The sequence below is a fragment of the Cnephaeus nilssonii genome (genome assembly GCF_951640355.1).
Source record: "Cnephaeus nilssonii genome assembly, chromosome: 20".
In the NCBI taxonomy this organism is placed as follows: Eukaryota; Metazoa; Chordata; class Mammalia; order Chiroptera; family Vespertilionidae; genus Cnephaeus; species Cnephaeus nilssonii.
Genome location: NC_137091.1, coordinates 43,969,702 through 43,991,716, shown reverse-complemented (window position 1 = coordinate 43,991,716; position 22,015 = coordinate 43,969,702). Strand labels below are relative to the sequence as shown.

General features: G+C 53.0%; 1 protein-coding gene across 1 annotated transcript in view; it reads right to left on the bottom strand.

The window, feature by feature from the left end:
• The window catches only part of GRIN2D (glutamate ionotropic receptor NMDA type subunit 2D), a gene marked incomplete at its 5' end in the record, with an annotated part of 38,978 nt that overhangs the window by 12,826 nt on the left and 4,137 nt on the right, over positions 1–22,015 (bottom strand). Inside the window, 8 exons of the mRNA XM_079800759.1 lie at positions 9,870–10,030; positions 11,461–11,690; positions 11,891–12,016; positions 14,619–14,772; positions 15,244–15,412; positions 15,979–16,190; positions 16,409–16,523; positions 21,141–21,760. Of these exons, the coding sequence (XP_079656885.1) occupies positions 9,870–10,030; positions 11,461–11,690; positions 11,891–12,016; positions 14,619–14,772; positions 15,244–15,412; positions 15,979–16,190; positions 16,409–16,523; positions 21,141–21,760 (1,787 nt within the window). The remainder of the gene's footprint in view (positions 1–9,869; positions 10,031–11,460; positions 11,691–11,890; positions 12,017–14,618; positions 14,773–15,243; positions 15,413–15,978; positions 16,191–16,408; positions 16,524–21,140; positions 21,761–22,015) is intronic.

Genomic DNA, 22,015 nt, shown 5'->3' with positions numbered 1-22,015 from the left:
CGCCTTCGGACTGAAGGGTCCCAGGTTTGATTCCAGCCAAGGGCACATGCCTGGGTTGCGGGCTCGATCCCCAGTGGGGGGTGTGCAGGAGGCAGCCGGTCAGTGATTCTCTCTTATCATTGATGTTTCTATCTCTCTATCCCTCTCCCTTCCTCTCTGAAATCAATAAAAATATATTAAAACAAATAGAATGAAAAGCCCTGGCTGGTGTGCTCAGTGGTTAGAGCATCAGCCCCTGCAGAAGGGTTGCAGGTTCGATCCCTGGCGGGGTGGGGGTGAGTGCGGGAGGCAACCAATTGATGTGTCTCTCTCACCCCCCTTTCTCTCTCCTTCCTTCCATCCCTTTCATACTCTAAAAATCAATGGGGAAAAAAATATCCTCGGGTGAGGATTAATAATAACAAAAAAATAGAACTAAAAATTAGAAGAAAAAATGTAAAAAGGAACACTGGAGAGAAATAGGATGCAGCAGAAGCAAGAAATCTGCAGAGGCGACAGCGCAACACGCAGGGGTACCCCTTGTGAATCCACGAGGCTTCTGGGTCTCACTGCCCGGGAGGCAACGTATTGGAGAGGCTGAGACGCTGGGCTGAGAGTCGGATGGCCGATGACCAAGTCCCAGCTCTGCCACTCAGCAGCTATGGGGCTCGGGCTGCGCCTCGGTTTCCCCATCTATAAAATGGGAATAATAATAATATTCACCTATAAATACAGGTTGAATTGTGTCCTTCAACATTCATATATATATATATATATATATATATATATATATATATATATATTTATTTATTTATTTATTTAAATATATGTTTATTGATTTCAGAGAGAAAGGGAGAGGGAGAGAGAGATAGAAATGATGAGAGAGAATCATGGACCGGCTGCCTCCTGCACACCAACCTGGGCATGTGCCCTGACCGGGAATTGAACCCAAAACGTGACTTCCTGGTTCACAGGTTGATGCTCAACCACCGAGCCACGCCGGCCGGGCTGCACTCAGATACTGAAGTCCTACCCCAGTGCCTCCAAATGTGGCTCAAGTGGAATGAGGTCATTGCGGTGGGCCCTCATCCAACAGGCCTGGCAGAAGTCGGGACATAGAGACACACACGGACGGGAGACGTTGTGAGGACACAGGGGGAGGACCGGCGCCTACAGGCCGTGGAGAGAAGCCGGAAACACGTCGCCCCCTCCCAGCCTCCGAAGGAGCCAGGGGGACTGCAGCCTCCACACGGCGAGACAAGGCATTGCTGCCGCAGGAGCCCGAGCCAACAGATACTGAGCTCACGTGACAGGCAATGCTGCTGTAAATTTAAAAGGTTTGGGCTGAGACAAGCCTTGGCCAGGGTCCGGGACAAGCGGCACTTTCCCGCACGGCTGATGAGTGGACATGGGTACGACCGTTTCGGAAAATGCTCGGCAGGATCTTTTGAAGCTAAGCATCCCTCGCCCTATGACCCAGCAGTTCCACCCGTGGGAATTTACCCAAGAGAAAGGAACACGTACGTCCTCCAAAGACTTGTACGAAAACGCTGGTAGTAGAACATTCATCGTGGCCAAGCACTGGAGACAACCCCAAAGCCCACCAACAGTAGGACGGGAGAATTCTGAGCGCAGTGGGATACAGCCACGGACAAACAACCCGGCGGTAACGTGGGGCAAAACAAGCCGGACACAGCCCTAACCGGTTTGGCTCAGTGGATAGAGCGTCAGCCTGCAGACTGAAGGGTCCCAGGTTCGATTCCGGTCAAGGGCATGTACCTTGGTTGCAGGCACATCCTTATTAGGCGATGTGCAGGAGGCAGCTGATCGATGTTTCTCTCTCATCGATGTTTCTAACTCTCTATCCCTCTCCCTTCCTCTCTGTAAAAAAAAAAATCAATCAATAAAATATATTTAAAAAACACACAAAAATACAAGCCAGACACAAGGCTGCTGTACACACTGTTGGACTCTGTTTGTGGGATCAATATTCAAATCCAGGCAAAACCAGTTTACACTGTGACTCTATGGTGACTGGAGGCCCAGAGGGGAGCTTTCTGGGGACTTTGACATCTTCCATGCCTTAATCTAGGTGGCCCCACGGAGGTATGATGCGTGTATAGACAATCAATGAGTTTCACACTTCAGATTTGCATGTTATATCTCAATAAGAAAAGACAAAATATGCCCTGGCCAGTGTGGCTCAGTTGATTGAACATCAGCTCATGCACCGAGAGGTCGCCGATTCAATTCCCAGCTGGGGCACATGGTCAGGGCACATGCCAGGATTATGGGCTCGATCTCTCTCCCCCCCCTTCCTCTCTCTCTCTCTCTCTCTCAAATAAATAAAAACATATTTTAAAAGAAAGATCTATATATTTAAAAGCCTAAGTGACCAGCCGACCGTTTGACCGGCCAACCGGTAGCTATGATGCGCACTGACCACCAGGGGGCAGATGCTCAATGCAGGAGCTGTGGAGGCTGCAGTGGCTTGGCAGGTGCGGTTCTAGGGTGATGCACCCAAAACCAGAGAGGAGGGAGCCTGATTCCAGGGTGCGTCACCTGAGAACCGCCCTCCCGCAATCCGGGACCCCTTGGGGGATGTCAGAGAGCTGGTTTCAGCCCGATCCCCACAGGCCAGGCCAAGGGACCCCACAGGTGCACGAATCTGTGCACCAGGCCTCTAGTAAAATATAAAAAGATTCATGATGAAGTCTCAAGCTATTTTTACTCACTAAGGGCTGGGGTTGGGGCTGACATTTGGATGGAAAAAAAATAGTACAGGGATTCCCCTGTTCTCTGAACTCAAGGACAGGATAAATTTGAATTCCTTTTTTTTTTTTTTTTTTTTTTAAGGCGGGGTTGGTCTCCTTTGCTGGTCACACAGTTAACTGCTCTCCCAAAGTCAGGAACCAAGTAGATTCGGGATATGGGATTCCCCCTCCCACACGCCAGTCTGGATTCTCATTCTCTGAAAGTAAGGACACAATGGACTGGGGAAGTGAGGGCTGCCTGCAGAAGTAAAAGAGGAAGTTCCCCTTGCCTCCCTGGACCGGAAGGCACTTTGTGCCATGAAGTAGGCGTGGGTGGGCGGAGCCTAGAAGAGCCGCCCTGCTTTGCTGCAGAGAGGGCCAGGATCTGGAAATCCCAGGGGCCTTCCTGGAGGGAGGGCTGAGGAGGACCAAACGGAAGAAGGGGGAGAGGGGAGAAATGAGTCAGCTGGATGGCTGGGGAGGAATCTGGGGGTGAGTAAGGAAGTGGAAAAGTCCAGGGAGAGGGGTGGGGTGTGTGGCCAGAGCTCTTTTATGTTTTATGTTCATTATGAAACTTTTTGCAATTGCTTTATTTTTAAAAATATTTTTACTGATTTCAGAGAGGAAGGGAGAGGGAGAGAGAGATAGAAACATCAATGATGAGAGAGAATCATTGATCGGCTGCCTCCTGCATGCCCCACACTGGGGATGGAGCCGAAACCCAGGCATGTGCGCTGATGGGGAATCAAACCATGACCTCCTGGTTCATAGGTTGACGCTCAACCACTGAGCCATGCCAGCTGGGCGAAACTTTTTGCATTTGGATGCTGTACACCTGGGCTGCCCCTTGCGGTAGCGACACGCCACCGTGGCTGTTATGAGCACCTAAAACGTGGCAAGTCTGAACTGAGACGTGTGTGGGTATAAAACGCAGGCCGGACTGCAAAGATTTCATGTGGGGAGAATACGTCAAAGGTCTCAACTATTTTTTTCCTGATTACATGTCACAATAATATTTCGAACAACCGGGTTAAGTGAAAGTATATTATTCAAACTGATTTCATCTGCTTCTCTTGATGCCTTTTCTGTGGCTACTAACTAATGCAGACCCACAAGCAGCTGGCATTGCACGTCTACTGGTCAGTGCTGGCGCCGAAGCCCTTCCCACCCCAGTCTCCGTGCGCGGGCCTGGCGTCAGCGGGCTGTGGTGGGGATGCAGGGAGGGGTGGGCTCCATCCTGGCTAAAGGCTCTGGAGCTGGGCAGACACACTTGGGCCAGTGAGATGGTTCAGAAAGTGAATTAAATCCGGCAAAAAGGAGCTTGAAGCCAGGGTGACCCTGGAAAGGCCAGGCATCTGCAGAATTCTTTGCGGGGGAGTGGGTGGGAGGGGTGGAGCCAATGTTTTTTAGATCCTAAGGTCAGGGAAACTTAGATGACACCTGGGGGTCAGGCAAGCAAAGGAAGGGATGGAGATGGGGAAGCAGGGGAAGACGTACAAGTAAGAGAAAGAGGAGGGGGAAGGATATGGGGGGGGAAGCCTGGCTGGTGTGGCTCAGTGGTTGAGCATCGACCCATGAACCAAGATTCCCCTGGTTCTATTTCCTGTCAGGGCACATGCCCAGGTTTCGGGATCACCAGTAGGCAGCCAATTGATGTTTCTCTTCCCATCGATGTTTCTCTCTTCCACTCTCCCTTCTTCTCTCTCTAAAAATCAATGAAAACATTAAAAAAAGAAAGAAAGAAAAAGGAAGAAGAAGATAGAGGAAGGGAAAGAAAATCCATTAATATTTACATTACAAGAGGCCCGATGCACGAAGATTCGTGCAAGAATGGGCCTTCCTTCCCCTGGCTGCTGACACTGCCTTCGCTCCAGCCCGAGCCACCTTTTCGCTCCACCTGGAGCCGCCTTTCCGCCTTCCCACGCTGCCCAGAGGCCCAGAGCAGCTTGGGCACTTGGCGTCTGTGTATGCAAATTAACCCATCATCTTTGTTGGGTTAATTTGCATACTAACTCCTGATTGGCTGGTGGGTGTCACAAAGGTACAGTCAATTTGCATCTTACTCTTTTATTAGTGTAGATATATAGAAATGGTACCATATTGGAGATCCTGGGGTAAGTAAAACGCATACTTAAAATTAATATTGCCTGTTTCTTTTACTGTGGATCCTAGGAAAATTTTAATTAAATCTGTAGTTCCCCAGTTCTGCTCTAGAAAAAAACTGCCAGAGGAAATGCATCGAACCATCAGCAATGAATCAATAAGGGGTGGGGAGGGGAGAGATCTTTCACATTATTTTTACCCATAAGCAAGTGTTGGGTGTCGTCCAGACGGGGGGGGGGGGGGGGGGGGGGGGCGGGGGGGGGGACTGAGGAGCCACCGGTGAAGCAAAGGCAAGAGGCCACTGCAGGCTCCCGGGGCACCTTTGAGAACCCGCAGGGAGCAGGGAAGTGGCAGCCCGAGAACCACGTGACCGGGTCTCACCCTGACCGCCGCTGATTGGCCCTGGCATGGACACCTGACTCCCAGCTGGACCAATCGGATTCTCTGTAGCGGGATGTGAAATTGAGCACAGGCGTGCATCCGCTCAGATTGGACCTTGGAGCTAAAAGGCTGCAGGGGAACTGGGGTCCATACGGAATTCGTGGGCTCAGCGGAAGCCAAGAGCCGATATGTGCAGAGAGACCGAGATGAGAGCGAGCGGCCCCGGAGAGGAAGAGACGGAGAAGAGAGGCAGGGACCGTGGCTTCTGAGGCTCCTTGCTCCAGGGCCGCGTGGTGACCCAGTGGGATTGTAGACCCATATTACGGAGGGGAACATGAAGGCTCAGGGACTGAATTAACTTGCCCCACAGCAAGTAAGGGGTTACCTCCCATTCCAACCAGGACCATCTGTTTTTGGTGTGTTTTTTAAAAATATATTTTATTTTTTTACAGAGAGGAAGGGAGAGGGATAGAGAGTTAGAAACATCAATGAGAGAGAAACATCCATCAGCTGCCTCCTGCACACCCCCTACTGGGTATGTGCTGCAACCAAGGTACATGCCCTTGACCGGAATCGAACCTGGGACCCTTCAGTTCACAGGCTGACGCTCTATCCACTGAGCCAAACCAGTCAGGGCACCATCTGTTTTTAAAACCAGTGCTGTTAAGGACCCCAGGAAACTGTTAGGAACTCACTCGCTATAGGGGGGGGGGGGGGGGGAGGCGGGGCACCAGAATCCCGGCATTATAAGGAAAGATATGGAAACTGGTCCCTAGAGAGAAGGAGGAATCAATGCACAATTTAAAAACAACTATTTGCCCCAGCCAGTGTGGCTCAGTGGATAGAGCATCAGCCTGTGGACTGAAGGGTCCCGAGTTCAATTCCCATCAAGGAGCCTCGGTTGTAGGCTCCTCCCCGGCCAAGGCCCTGGTCGGGGCGTGTGCAGGAGGCAACCCATCGATGTATCTCTCTCACATGGATGTTTCTCTCTTTCCCTCTCCCTTCCACTCTCTCCCTAAAATCCATGGAAAAAAATATCCTCAGGTGAGGATTCACCAAAAAACAAACACACACATAAATAAATAAAAACAACAACTATTTTTCCTGTTCTGTGCTGTGTCCTAACACCCCTGCTCATGATTCTCCAAACTCGATATGCAGCCTAGGCCGCCAGCAAGGCAGTGCTGCTCTGGGGCCCATGTGTTTGAGAACTCTTCTCTTCACCGCCCCCTGCCGGAGTCCCAGGGGCCAAGGGGTTGTGCCCACCCGGAATCTCTAGGAATCTCTGTGGTAGGTAGGATAATAGCCCCCCCAAAGATATCCACACCCTAACGCCCGGACCCTGTGAATGTGTTATGTTACATTTTGAAGGAGGATGCAGATGTGATTAAATTAAGGGTCTTGGGATGCAGAGGCGAGCCTGGATTATGCAGGTGGGCCCGCTAGAATCTCGGGGTCCTTATAAGAGGGAGGGGAAAGGTCAGTCAGGGAAGGTGAGTCAATGCCACAGGCCGAGGGAGTGACCCAGGGCCCCGAGGCTGCCCCAGGCTGCCTTGAGGAGCTGGAAAAGGCAAGCAGACAGATTTGGGCAGGAAGACAAGGAGTCAGGTTCTGCCATGGAACGCTGAGAATCCCCAACTTGAGCTTACTAGCCTTTTTGTTTGTCAAGGTAGGAGGATCCAACAAGTTGGATGGTTTGCTAGCTTGATTTATAAAGTTTAAATAGTTCGACTCACAGAATATGAGCCTGCGTGTGTACTCTCGGGCCGGCCCTGCCAATGTTAGCCGTGGGCCTACCCAACGTCGTGATTAAAGAAGAAAAACCTGTTACAAAAGCAGCCCGTGCTAACAGTGCTTCAAGGGAGAGGGCCAAGGAGAACGTGGCAACCCGCTGAAGGGGTTGAAGTTGGGCAGAGAAAACAGGAGTCACAGGAGATGAGAGAAAAATGAGGTGGCTGATAAGAAAGTGCTGATGTTCACAGTATCAGAAAGGGGGAGCCTTGCAGGGAAAGCACAGAGATGGGAGACAAGGGGCCATGTGACCCCCCTCCCCCCGAAATTGCAAGAGAGGACAAGATACCAGAGAGAAGCTGCTGGGTGGCAAAATACAAATTGCATGAGGGCATGACCCTGGCTAATGGCTTGGCTACCATAACCTCTATTTACAACCTCTTTCTTTGCCATTTTCCGCAACAGAGGCTGGAAGGCCAACATAATTTGCCAGCCTCCCTTGCAGCTACGAGTAGGCATCTGATGAATTCTGAGAAATAGCCAGAAGTCCCTGCGAAAAGCATACTTTTCCCAATAAAAAGGCAAAATCTTGCCAGGAGAAAATCCTCCACTCTTTTACTCTTCCTCCTCCTTCTTGCCGGGAACCAAGATATGCTTCAGAGAGGCAGCAGCCATATTGTGATCACGAGGCAAACAAAATGAGCATGAAGGTCTGTCTCCCAGGTTGACGTAACAAAGTTCGGATTGTTGATGGTATCTCTGAGCTATCACACAAGCCCTGGGCTTCTTGTGAGAGATAAAAACAAAACAAAAAAAAAACACACACAAAAATACCCACACACACAAAAAAACACAAAACACCTCTGTCTATTTAAGCATTCCTAACAGATCCAAGAAATTCAACTATTTTGTTGACTACCATTATCCAATGCAGAACTGTGCCTGGTAATCTTAAATATTTTTTTAATATATTTTATTGATTTTTTACAGAGAGGAAGAGAGAGGGATAGAGAGTTAGAAACATCGATGAGAGAGAAACATCGATCAGCTGCCTCTTGCACACCCCCTACTGGGGATGTGCCCGCAACCAAGGTACATGCCCTTGACCGGAATCGAACCTGGGACCCTTGAGTCCACAGGCCGACGCTCTATCCACTGAGCCAAACCGGTTTCGGCAATATTTTTAAAATGAATGAATGACTTTCACATTCATTCAAAGCCTAGCTTTCCTTTCCTTTTTTTTTTTTTTTTTTTTTTTAATATTTTATTGATTTCAGAGGAAGGGAGAGGGAGAGAGAGATAGACACATCAATGATGAGAGAGAATCACTGACCTGTTGCCTCCTGCACGCCCTTCCCTGGGGATGGGGCATGTGCCTGACTGGGAATCGAACTGTGACCTCCTGGTTCATAGGTGGACACTAAACCACGGAGCCACGCCGGCCAGGCTTCACTTTCTGCAACTAGTGCTAAGAGACGCTTCTGTATCCTTATGCAAACCCATTCATTTTACAGAGACCAAATTGATCGGGTTTCTTATCTTGCAGCCCAACAATTCTAATCAAAACAGGAGTCAATAGGATCTGGTTAGGAGTGGCTCCTGGATGCTGAGCAGAGGATGGGCCTTGGGGAAAGGTGCTCTAAAGCAGCGGCCAACTGGTGGTCCGTGAGGTCCGAAAGGTTGGCGACCGCTGCTCTACAGGACATGATAGCTGGGCCCACTGATGCCCCCCTCCATCCATTCTCCACATGGCAGCCAGAGGGGGCATTTGCAGACAGATCAAATCACACCTCTCTTCTACTCAAAGCCCCCCTCCCCGTGGCTTCTCACTGCCCTTTGAATAAAACACAACCATGACCTCTGACTCAGGGGTCACACCCCACGTCTTCCTCTCATCTACCCTCTGGCCTCAGCTCTCCATAATTCAGCCACGTTAGCCTTTTACTGATCCTCCAATAAGCCGAGGCCACTCCCGGCTCAGCCCCTTGAAACACCCTGTTCCCTCAGCATGCAAGGCTCACCTTCATAAGTCCACGGGGCTAGCTCCCCCACTTCCTCAGGACTCTCTCTTATCCAGTCACCTCCTCCGAGAGGCCCACCCTGAACACTCTGGTGAATATATCTCAGCTCAGTCATGCTCTAGCTTACCATGACTTTCTAAAATAATCTTGCTGATTTTTCTGCTTGCATATTTATAGTCCATTTCCTACTTCTAGACCCTAAGCTCCTAGTGGGCAGGAACTGTGGTCTAATTGTCCACTGCCTGGTATAGAATAGGGGCTAAGAAAGCAAATGCATGCTGAGTGACTAAATAAAGGAGGGACAGGGAGAGAGTTACTGTGCTCAGCTTGGACTGTACTCTGGGGCCAGAACTTAACATTATCCCTATTTTGGGGGAAAACTGATGTTAAATAAATTTAAAAAATAATAATACAAATATTCATTCCATTGAGTTTAGTTCTGATGATGATGATGATGATGATGATGATAGCAGCAAACACCTACAGCATGCCAGGCACTGCTCTGTTTTGCATTGATTAACTAACAATAATAACAAAATAATATGTTAACTAATAATAATAACTATAGTAGTTCTTATAACAACCTTATGAGGTAGGTCCTCCTGTTATCTCCATTTTACAGGGGAGGAAACTGAGGCTCAGAGAGGTTGAGTGACTTGCCCAAGGACACACAGCCAAGAAGAGACACATCCAGGATTTGAACTGGATCCCTAAAACCATCACAAGGACCCTATTTCTGGGAGTCCACGCCCACTCTCAGTGACCTCTGCCCTTCAGGCTGACCCACCCCGCATTGACCTCTAATGCCAATAAATCACCCCTCACCCCTCCCTCACCATCTCTGAGCATCCGCAGGGCGCCCGGCCCCACCCCGCCCCCTCCCGCTCCAGTCTGCGCTGACCCTGCCTTGAGATGCGTGAGCGCCTCCTCCACGCGGGGCTGGTTATAGCGCACCATGTAGCTGTGCATGTCGGGGTAGTTGCTGCGGATGTTCTTCTCCGTGGACCCGTTGGGCACCGTCCCAAACTTCAGGGGCGGGTACTGCTCCTGGGGCCGCTGGAACTAGGGCAGAATGGAGAGTTACTAGGGCGCCCCCTTGGGGCCATCGGGGTGAGGATGTACTCCATCCAGATGTCCATTCCAGCTAGGGGACACCCCAGTGCAAAAGTGTTCCTCAAACTTGCTCACAGTGGCCTATGGTAGAAAACACTACTGCTCATCCACAGATATCTATACATTTGCAGGTATATACCTATACCTATACCTATACCTATACCTATACCTATACCTATACCTATATATAAAAGCCTAAGCGACTGGAATGCCAGAACAACCAGAATGACCGGTTGCTATGACACACACTGACCACCAGGGGGCAGATGCTCAATGCAGAAGCTTCCCCCTGGTGGTCAGTGCGTTCCCACAGCCAACCTCCCGCAGCTGGCCAACCTTCCCTGGCCCCTCTTTGTGGCTGGCCAACCTCCCACGGTCCCTCCCCCTGGCTGGCAGGCCCCGGCCGGCAGCTGGAAGGCCCCGAACGGCCCTGATCCCTGGCCAGGCCTAGGGACCCCACTCATGCACGAATTATAGATACACGAATTACATATACACATAATCAGTAGTATTAAAATAGTTAACACCCAGCATGGCCTGGTCATGGTCCAGTCAAAAAAGACACTGGCTACAGAGTTTCAAGAAGGGTCCCAGAGGCCCCTGATATGCCAGGCATGAACCCTTAACTTGCGGGGTCCGTGGGAGGTCCCAGGGGCAGGGGCTGGCACGGGGAGGAGGGGAGCCGGGGCAGTTGTTATTTACCAACCTCTTCAGAAATAGTAACCGATTTGAACAACAGACGTAGCCAGACAGGTGTGTGCTGGTTCAATGTCGAGTGCATATGTGACTAGACAAACGTTTCATAAAGCCATGCTCATCCTTATTTCATAAGATGCAGTCAAACGTATTTTCTATTCTATTCAATTGCATTAAACAAATTGCTTGTGGCCGTCCATTGAATGGATTTCTCAACCTTCTAAGAGGTCCTGATGGAGCAAGTACCGAAGGGCCATGGAAAGGGGGAACAGGCTTGTATTATTATTTTTTAAGTGACCCCCGATGAGACAAGTACAGAAATCGAGAGTCAGCATTTAAAGCAATTTAATTTTTCATGTCTCCATTTTAAATTTTACTTTTCTAGTAATTCATTTCGACTGTATTTCATAAAAGCATGGGTCTCCACTGGATTAGAAATTTCAAGAATTAGTTCTTCATCACAGTTTGAGAGGAACCGTGGTCTATTTGGCACTGCTGCCCCTGGAACATTTGGCAACACTCTTCCCCTGGGAATACTTAAATAGTTCATTGTGGGCTCCAGATCTCTACAATTTTGGAACTCTTTCTGGGAGGAGACCCCCAGGAATCCTCCTCTGCCCACCCACGTGACAAGGCCTGTGACCTCCAACCCCAGCCAACCCCCTCTCCCCAAACACACACACCTTTCGGTCACTGAGCCCAGACACGGTGTCCACGTACTCCTCCTGGATCATGAAGGCGGCCAGGTTCGCTGTGTAGCTGGCGAGGAAGATGACGGCGAAGAAGGCCCACACCAGCACCATGATTTTGCTGGTGGTACCCCGGGGGTTCTCCACAGGCACTGAGTTATTGAACACCAGGGCCCAGAGCAGCCAGATGGATTTTCCAATGGTGAAGGTTGAGCCACCAGGGCCTGCAGGGGGCCAGGAGCGGGGACATGGACCCCAAATTCCTTCTGCTCAATGAGGGAGCAGAAAGAACTACAATTCCCAGTGGCCCCTGAGGCTCTGCCACCTCAAGGGGCCATAGCTCTACCCCAATGCCTCCTGGGAAATGTAGTTCTCTCTGTGGTCCAGGTGCTCTGAGGGAGGGTGATGGAGGAAGGGGACTCACGCTTGCCGGTAGCCAGGCTGCGGTTGTAACCGACAGGACTGAGGTACTCGAAGATGAAAACAGTGACAGCGACCACGGTGAGGCACATGACGAACATCATCACCCACACGGCCGGGCTGTAGGGCTCTGGGGACAAGGGGATGAGTGGTCATGGCTCATTGGGGAACCACAGACATGTGTCCAAGCAAAAGATTGGGGGACCACAGACATGTGACCAAGGTGCAGCCCAGATTTGACCCTGTCCTACCCCGTCCCCTTCCCAAGTTTCCCATCTCAGGAACAGCCTCGCTGTCCACACAGGCCCCTGAGAGCCAGTCTCTCTCACAGACAGCCACCTCAACCATTCCTGTGGTCCCAAGCACCAGATAGAAAGCGTCTTCTAAGTATGATTCCTGAGCCCCAACCCGAGTCTCCATCTCCCCTGGCCATCCCCCCAGGCCATTCATGCCCCACACCCCGGCACCAACTCCCAGGTTCCCCACCCTGGGATTCCCACCATCCATTCGGTCACAAACCAACCCCCTATTTACATCCTCTCTCTCTCCCGTTCTCTCCCTCCCCAGCCACAGCCTATCAGCCCCCACCCCCATCCTCCTGTCCCCACTCCTGGACCAGGCCTTGCCCCCTCTCCTGGACCATCTCCCCAGTCTCTCCCTTCAAGCCTGTCCCCCCTTTCCATGGCCCTTGAAGCTCTTTCTACACTGAGAGGTGACCTGACCTCTCCCCAGCTCACAGTCCTCCGTGGCTCCCTAGCACCCCAGGACAAAGCCCCACTCTCAGCCTTGCTCCCTCCCTCGTCTCCAGCCGGATCACTCAAGAACCCATTGCTTTACCCACCAAGACCTCACAGTTAGCCACACCCTCTCTGCCCCGGTCTCCACAGCTCCCCTCCCATCCTGATGTGTCCGTCAGACAGACTTCCTGTGCCCCCTCCTCACGCGGCCTCTGGGGGTTCGCTGACAATCAGCCCTTCCCCTGAGATGAGTACTGGCTGCTTTGATCTCCCTGCGCCAAGTGCAAGCGGCCAGGACTGCCCCTGTCACCGCAGAGTCACCACCCTGGACTGTCCCTGCAGCATCTGGGGACGTGCCTGTCATCTCCACTGGGCCGCCGGGTGGGTCATGCCTATGACCCTGTCACTCCCCTGCTGAAAGCGGGGCCCACGCGGTGCATCTCAAGATGCCCTGCAGAGACCTCGGTGCCAAGACGAAGCCACCAGAGACATCGCTGGGGAAAGAACCAAAAGCAAAACACAAAGGAAGCTGTCTCCCCCGCCAGGAGCTTTGCTCAGACGCAGACAGCGAGCGGGAAATGACAAGACTTTTCCGTCTATTTCCCCAAGCTGAGTAAATGAGCTCTCTATCCTGTTCCAATCCAGCGCAAAGCCCAGCTCACCGGGGTGTCAGCTTCCTATCACCTCTCACACTGCCTCCTTGTCTCACCCTCGCGGCCATCTTTCTCCCACCGCCTGCGGTTAAAACCCTTGCCGTTTCAGTAAGGGGGACACCCAGTCTTCCTACCAAGGCCCACCGGCCACCCCTCCACTCGCTCTGTGCCTCCAGTCACACAGGCCCCCGCTATTTCACAATTACTTCATGCACATCGCCGCCTTCGTCCTTGCTGTTCCCTCTGCCTACAACGCTTTTCCAGGCAGATCTACACAGGACCGAGTCGCGTCCGTAAAGGGGCCTGCCTGCCCAACCACCGCAGCACCAATACCACTCCTTTCCTTCTCTCCCCGACCCCCAACGTAATTTCCTGTAGTATTGGTCACCATCTTCAGTGATTTTGCCCCTGGGTCCCTTTAAGAATGTATTTTGTCTCCCCCAGGAGGCCAAGAGCTCTTTGAGGTGGGATCTGTGTGCAGCTCAGAGCCTGGCACACACTAGGTGCCCAAAAAACACTGTCTGACCCTGACCGGTGTGGCTCAGTGGATAGAGCGTCGGCCTGCGGACTGAAGGGTCCCAGGTTCGATTCCGGTCAAGGGCATGTACCTTGGTTGCGGGCACATCCCCAGTGGGGGGTGTGCAAGAGGGGCTGATGGATGTTTCTCTCTCATCGATGTTTCTAACTCTCTATCCCTCTCCCTTCCTGTCTGTGAAAAAGCAATAAAATATATTTAAAAACAAAACAAACAAACAAAAAAACAAACACTGTCTGGTGGGTGAATTGAGCACTGATCCTGTGCTGGTACCATGCTAATCTCTTCCTCATCTCATATATATATACTGGGGAGACTTGGGTTTTGTGGGGCCTGAAGCTCATACAATTTGGAGGGTTCTCTGTAAGAAAAAAGAATACCGCCTGGCCGGCGTGGCTCACTGGTTGAACAATGGCCTATGAACCAGGAGGTCATGGTTTGATTCCCGGTCAGGGCACATGCCCCAGTTGTGGGCTCCATCCCCAATAGGGGGCGTGCAGGAGGCAGCCAATGATTTCCTCTCATCATTGATGTTTCTCTCTCTCCCTCTTCCTTCCTCTCTGAAATCAATAAAAATATATTTTTGAAAAATACAGAATCATGACTACAAAACCAGGCCCAGGGCCTTGCAGAGGCTGTGTGAGAGAAGGCTCCCGAAGCTGCCTTCTGGTAGTGGAAATGACTTCTCCCATATTCCAGATTAGGAAACTGAGGCTCAGAAGTGAAGCCACTTGGCGGAGTCCCGGCAATACCAGATGGGACCGGGCACACAGCTGCCCCAGCCTGGCGCCCAGGGCCCCGGCTCACCGAGGAAGGCCGAGGGGGACACGGTGCCGTTGCTGCGCGCCACCATCACGCTGATGCCCGTCTCCACGAAGGGGACGGAGAAGTCCACGATCTCGGAGCGCTCCTCGTTTATGGTGAGGGAGCCGATGGCCATGTCCGCGCGCTGGTAGAACACCTGGGGTGAGGGCCGAGGAGCGGGTGAGGGCGCCCGGCTGGCTCGGGCAGATAGACGCGGGAGGCAGGCAGTACCGGCCCCGGGAGGAGACCAGTGACAGCGCAAGAGAGAGGCTGGGAGGGTGGGTGGGTGGGTGGGTGGGGGAGGGGGACGCAGAGTAGGGCAGGGACGGTGGAGGTGAGAGCCTGGGAACTGACCTCATCCTGCTCCTGCAGCTGGGTTTTGGGCTCCATCCTCCAGGCCCCGCCCCTTCTAGGAGGCCCACCTTCCAAGCCCCGCCCCTGCCCCGGCACCTTCTCTTGGCCCCGCCCCCGTCAAGGCGGGTCCTTTTGGTGGCCCCGCCCCTCAGAGCCAGGGGTTCCCTTGGTTTAGTCCAGACCCTCAGCCCCAGAGTCCTCCCCCCGTGGCCCCGCCCCCTCGGGCCCCTCCTCGCTCCGGTCCTGGCACCCCCGCCCGGTGCAGGCGCCTCACCTCCCCGATCATGCCGTTCCAGACGCCGTCGATCTTCTTGCCGTGCTTGCCGTTGGTGACCAGGTAGAGGTCGTAGCTGAAGCCGATGGTCTGCGCCAGCCGCTTCAGAATGTCGATGCAGAAGCCCTTGCAACACCGCTTTTCCGGGCGGGGGGCGTCCGGCGGAGGGCTGCGGGGGACAGCAGGGTTGGGGACACTGGGGACCGCTCGTCGTAACGCAGGGAGGGGCAGGCAGCAGCTAAAACTAAGGTTAGCGCTTTCTGGGTAAACTGAGGCTCAAAGGAGTGACGGGACTTGTCCAAGGTCACCGAGCTGGAGGGCGGTGAGGGTCCTGGGTGCCAAGAAAGGAGGGGCTGGGTCAGGACCCCTGGGCTTCCAGGGAGGAGGACTTGTTGTTGTTAATCCTCCGATCTGAGGGTACTTTCCCATGTATATTTCCATTTATTTTCTGTTAATCCTCACCCGAGGATATTTTTTCCATTGATTTTTAGAGAGAGTGGAAGAGAGAAGGAAAGACAGAGAGAAACGTCGATGTAAGAGAAACACATCGATTGGTTGCCTCCTGCACGTGCCCCGACCAGAGCCGGGGGTGGAGCCTGCAACCCAGATACGTGCCCTTGACCGGAATCGAACCCGGGACCTTCCAGTCCACTGGGTGACGCTCTAACCACTGAGCCCACACGGGCAGGGCAGGAGGAAGCTAGTGAAGCGGGACCTCCTGGGCCCGGCTGTCACCTGTGGGTGCGGTTGAGCTGGCTCCGGCAGGGTACGGAGTCTCGGATGCAAGTGCCGCTGATGGGGTCGGCGGGCTCCACGATGACAAAGGGCCTCTCCTCCAGCGTGGCCACCGTGAGGTGCTGCGTGTCATCCACCGGCTGCAGGAAGCGGCCGTAGCGGGACCACAGCGGGTACTTGAGGCGCAGGGCCTGCTGCTCCCAGGTGCCCACCTTGGCCGAGAGATGGGGATTCAGGCTTCCTCCGGGGGGGAGGGGGGGAGCTTCCCAGAATGTCCTGGCCTTCGTGGCCCAGGCTCCCAGCTCCTTCTCACTCAGATCCAGGAGTCTGGGCCCCATCTCCCTCCTCCCTGTGGGTCCGGGCTCCCCGTTCTTGCCCCGGACCCAGCAGTCCAGGCCTCTCCCAGCCGGAGGGCAGGGCGGGAACTCACCACCTCCCAGGTCCTGTCCTTGGTGAGGGAGATGACCACCAGGGAGGGGTTCACCAGGAAGCCTTCCTCGTTGAAGGAGTAATCCCGGTTGTCCCAGGTAATGTTCATGAAGTACCTGCCCGGGAGAGAGGGGGGGTACCTGTGGCACCTGGACGGGACCACGGAGGCTGAAAACAGAAGGCCCCTTTCTGCTGACCAGCCCCAGCTCCCACGTGGAATCTCCTCCAAGATGTTGAAAACTCCCATAAGCCTCTTTTCTGCCGGGCACTCTCTCCTCGCTGCCCAGCGCCCACACACAAGGTCCTAGAGCCTCAGCCTGGGTTTGGGGCGGTGGACACCCTGAGTGGTCCGGCCCCTGCCATCTCTGACTGCTTCCCATCCTCAAACTCTTTCGCCCAGCCGGTGTTGCTCAGTGGTTGAGCGTTGACCTATGAACCAGGAGGTCACGGTTCAATTCCCGGTCAGGGCACATGCCCGGGTTTCGGGCTCCATCCCCAGTTTGGGGTGTGCAGGAGGCAGCCGATCAATGATTCTCTCTCATCACTGATGTTTCCATCTCTCTCTCCCTTCCTCTCTGAAATCAATAAAAAATATATTGTAAAAAAACAACTATTTCTACCCCAAACCCACTTTGCGTTCCACTAACACTGAGTGTCCCCAAACATGTCAAGCGGTTTCCTGTCTCTAGGCCTTCGCAAGTGCTGTGCTCTCTGCGTGGAAAACATTTATTCTGTCCCTTCTCATCCTGACCAATCCTTTCGTCTTCAAGACCCAGCTCAAATGTCCTTCCTCTGGGAAGAAGCCCCCGAGGGTCTCTGGACCCCACATATCTCTTTTTTTAAAAATATTTTTATTGATTTCAGAGAGGAAGGGAGAGGGAGAGAGAGATAGAAACATCAATGATGAGAGGGAATCATTAATTGGCTGCCTCCTGTACACCCCACACTGGGGATCGAACCCACAACCCAGGCATGTGCCCCTGACCAGAATCGAACCCAGGACCCTTCAGTCTGCAGGCTGACGCTCTATCCACTGAGCCAAACCAGCTAGATCATGGACCCCACATTTCTTCACTATGCAATGACACCCTGCACTCTGAAGGTCTGTCACATTGCCCTGGTCACTGGGCCAGATCATCAGCTGGTCCCCTTTCCTCTGCCCAGGCCATCGGCCCCCAAGCCCCATCCTTCCTGCCCCTGGGATCTCTCTGTCCCATGCCCTCCTCTCCATCCTCATAGCCATCCTGAAGCCCTGCCCCAGCCTCTTGCCTGGCCTCCAGCCTCCAATCTCATTCCTTCAGTCTGTTCCCCACTCTGCCCCAAAGGGGTCTTCTTTTTTTTTTAAATATATTTTTATTGATTTTTTACAGAGAGGAAGGGGAGGGATAGAGAGTTAGAAACATCGATGAGAGAGAAACATCGATCAGCTGCCTCCTGCACACCCCCTACTGGGGATGTGCCCACAACCAAGGTACATGCCCTTGACCAGAATCGAACCTGGGACCCTTCAGTCCGCAGGCCAATGCTCTATCCACTGAGCCAAACCGGATAGGGCCCAAAGGGGTCTTCTTATGCCCAAAATTGACCCCATCTCTCCCTTGCTCATAACCCACCCGTGGCTCCCTAGTGCCCCATGTCCAAGACTCCCAATGTCCAAGACTCAACCTGGTGTTCAAGGTCCTTGTGGCCCCATCTACCTCCACAGCCTCATCAGCCCCGAACCCTAATTCTCCGGCCTTCATCTACCCTGAGCTCTTGTGTACCACCAATCTGGCCAAGTTTTTCTCCCCTCCGGGCCTTTGCCCAGTGCTGTTCCCCTGCCTGGAATACTCCCTCTTTCTGGTGAACTCCCAACTGCTTTTAGAATCAAGCCCAAACCCCTTGACCTGGCCTAACAGCCTTAAATGAGCTGAGCCCATTGTGTTTCTCTGTCCCCTAGTCATAGCCCTCCACCCATTAAGCTCCAGCCACACTGGCCATATTTTTCTCTCTCAAATTAAAATTTTTTAAAAAAATATTTTTTTCTTTTTTATGCTGGCCTTTCAGGCTTGCAAGCAGGCAATTCCAGCCCCAGGGCCTTTGCACCTGCTGTGTCCCCTCCCTTCTTTTCACTCAGACCTGCCAGTAGTTGGCTCCTTCTCTTTATTTATTTATTATTTATTATTATCAATCCTCACCCGAAGAGAGTGTTCCATTGATTTTTAGAGAGAGGGAAGGGGAGAGACAGAGAGAGAAACATCGATGTGAGAGACACAGTGATTGGCTGCCTCCTGCACGTGACGTGCCTCCCGACCCAGGCCTACAACCTAGGTATGTGCCCTTGGCTGGAATCGAACCCAGGACCCCTCAGTCCTCGGGTGGACGCTCTATCCGCTGAGCCAAACCAGCTAGGGCTCTTTATTTTGTTTTAATCTCCATATTTCTCCTACTCAGAAAGACCTTTCCTGAGGACCTCACCTAACCTAGCACCCTAGCCATTTCTTTTTAAAAAAATATATTTTATTAATTTTTTTACAGAGAGGAAGGGAGAGGGATAGAGAGCTAGAAACATTGATGAGAGAGAAACATCGATCAGCTGCCTCCTGCACACCCCCTACTGGGGATGTGCCCGCAACCAAGGTACTTAGTGCCCTTGACCGGAATCGAACCTGAGACCTTTCAGTCCGCAGGCCGATGCTCTAGCCACTGAGCCAAACCGGTTAGGGCCACCCTAGCCATTTCTTATCACATCCCACTGGTTTGATTTTCATCTGAGGAGTGATCACCTGCTGGTGTTTTCTTCTTCCTTTTCTTTGTTGTCCCCTGTGAGGCTGTCAGCTCTGTGAAAGCAGGGGCCTTGTTCAGCTCCACATACCCTGTGCCTAAAGCAGTGCTTGGCACATAGCAGACTATGTAAAGGGCTTTTCAGTGAATGAGTGAGTGAATGAATGAGTGAGTGAGTGAGCAATTCATCCTTCAGGTCTCAGCTCACATATCTCCTCCTCCCGGAAACCTCCCTGTCGCCACAGGCTGAGCTAAGACTTTCGTAGTCCAGTTTGGAAGGCTGATTTGGGCCAATGGAATTCCTCTCTTGGGAGGACGTGAGCTGTAACATTTGGAGGGATGGGTGGTGGACAGGAGGAGAGAATTTATGGGAGGAAGCAGAGTCCTGGGTAAGTGGCGGTAAGAAAGGAACTGGACAGCCTTCCGGAGTGGCAAGCGAGGGAACGGGGGTGGGGGGGTGGGGGGGACTGTCTTGGCCTCAATTCCTGACACCTGGGTTTCTGTGCGAGTTTATCTTTCCGATAAACCCCCCTTTCCCCGAGGAAATCTGAATGAGACTCTGCTTCTTGCAACCAAAAATGTCCTGGCTGAGACAGTCCTCGCCTCGGTGCTCCCAGGATGCCCATTTAACCTCCATTACGGCAAGCACCCCGCTGTGTTGTCATTATCCCATCCGTGTCTGCCGCCCCTACAGGACCCCGCGTTCTTTGAAGAGAAGTCCGTGGTTTTTTTCATCTGTGTTCCCAGCGCCCAGCGTGAGCCCTCGTTCCTGGCAGGCTGAACTCAGTAAGTATTTATGAACGAGGGATGTTTTTCTCACCCTCTTGTCCCCTGGATCCTGATTCCCAACTCACCGGTTCTCAATTCGCCTCCCCTAGGCTTTCTTGCTCACCCATCGCCTCTTCCTGAGCTCATTGCAGGATCTAGGCCGCTCCTTCCTCCGCTGTTCTGTCCCCCAGCCGATCCATTTCCCCTCTCAAACAGCTCCCTGTGGCGGAGGTGCTGTTTTCCAACACCCTGTTCTCCTCTTTTAAAATAATCGTGTGTATGCTGGGCGCACCGCTACCCAGCTGGAATCGGCATTTCCCAATCTTCTCTGCAGCTATCCCAGGGCACGGCATGTGCAGGAGCCACATTCAAAACATCTAACAACCAGTAAGGCACAGGCATTCGCCAATCGGAATCCAGATCTAACCAATGCGCATGCACGTGTCTGTGAACAGCCAGTAAGCCAGCGCTGGCCACATGACTTGACTAGGTTCTCACCCGTGGGGAGTTAGACCTGTCCCTTCCACCTTACTTGTCCAAAAGCAAATGGCTTGCTCTCCACTTCCCCTCCTCCCCCCTTCTCATGACCTGCAATTCAGATTTGACCACGACCCAGCTTTGACTGTGAGGAAAGGAGATGGCAGAGCAACAAGGTGGGAGGGGCCTGGGTCCCTGAATGGTCACATGGAGCAATGGGGTCTCCGGATAACCTGGACCCCAAATCTCCGGATTGTTAAGTGATAGAGGGACAGATTTCTATCTTGTTTGGGGCACTGATCGTTGAGTCTTTTTGTTACTTAAGTTCAGCTTGTACTCTAACCAGGGTATTTCCTAAGATGCTATCAACTAGAAGATGTACCATTATTTCTATGTAGCATAAAGAAAGAAGCTCTTCCAGTTAAGCCATGATAAGACATCAATTTTAAGACACGTCTTGATTTCAAAGACATTAAACTGTGAACAAATGTGCATCTTATAATGATGAAATACAGTAATACTCACTGTGTCTCAGGTGCTTTTCCCAAAATATCTTATTGAACCCCAGGAAGGAGACCCAATTACTCAATTACACCCATTCCTTCACAGACAAGGAAACTGATGCTCAGAGAGGACGTGACCCATCTGACGGCATTCAGGCAGGGAGTATCCTACGTAGTCAGGCTCGGAGTCTTCCCACCCCCTCCCACCCCAGCCCCACTCACCTATGCAGACTCTCCCCTCGATGGGTTCGGTTCTGGGCACGACAGTCATGGCCGAGCTCGGGCAGGAAGCCATAGTCACGCAGCAGGGCCTGGGCCCCTCTGGCCACCACGGCCACGCCGGCTGCCACACGCCGGGCCAGGTCATCCCTCCAGCCAGCAGAGCGCACTGCAAACAGCCCGGCAGGCAGTGGGGTGCCTCCTGGCAGAAGAAGGGGCTCTCCAGGGCCGCCGGAGCCCCCGCCTCCAGCCAACTGGGGCCCCACTATGAACCAGACGTAGCCGGGCCCCGTGAGGCCAGCTTCCTCGGCTGCCCGGAACACAGGCTCGGCCTCCTCGCGGGCACAGAAGAGCAGGCGGATCTGGGCGCTGAGGCTGCGGAGCTGGGCGCTCAGCACGGCCTCACCGGCCCCGGGGTCCAGGGTCAGCGCCCCACGGTGCTCCCAGCCCACCAGGCTGCCGTCAGTCAGCACCTCGATGTAGGATAGGAAGGCGCGGTGGCCAGGGGCACGTGTGGTCACGGCTACAAAGGACGTCCAGTCGTACTCCTCCAGCACCTCGAAGATGACCTGGAGCTGCTGCTCCGTGGAGGAGCCCAGCTGCAGGAAGGTGGAGCCCTTCTCCTGCGGGAGGAGGGGGGTGTCAGGCCTCCAGATGGGGAGACCACAGCTCCCAGGGGTCCGTCCATAGGAGCCTTCAGCCACCAACCAGGGGATCACAGCTCCCAGGGGTCGACAGGGGACCTCATTGCCCAGAAGCTGGTAAAGGGACACAGCTCCCGGCCACCGCCAGGGGGTCACGGCTCTCAGTATGACTGACTGACTGACTGACTGACTGACTAGCTGTTTCAACCCGTCTCCTTTTCCTGCCCCGTCACA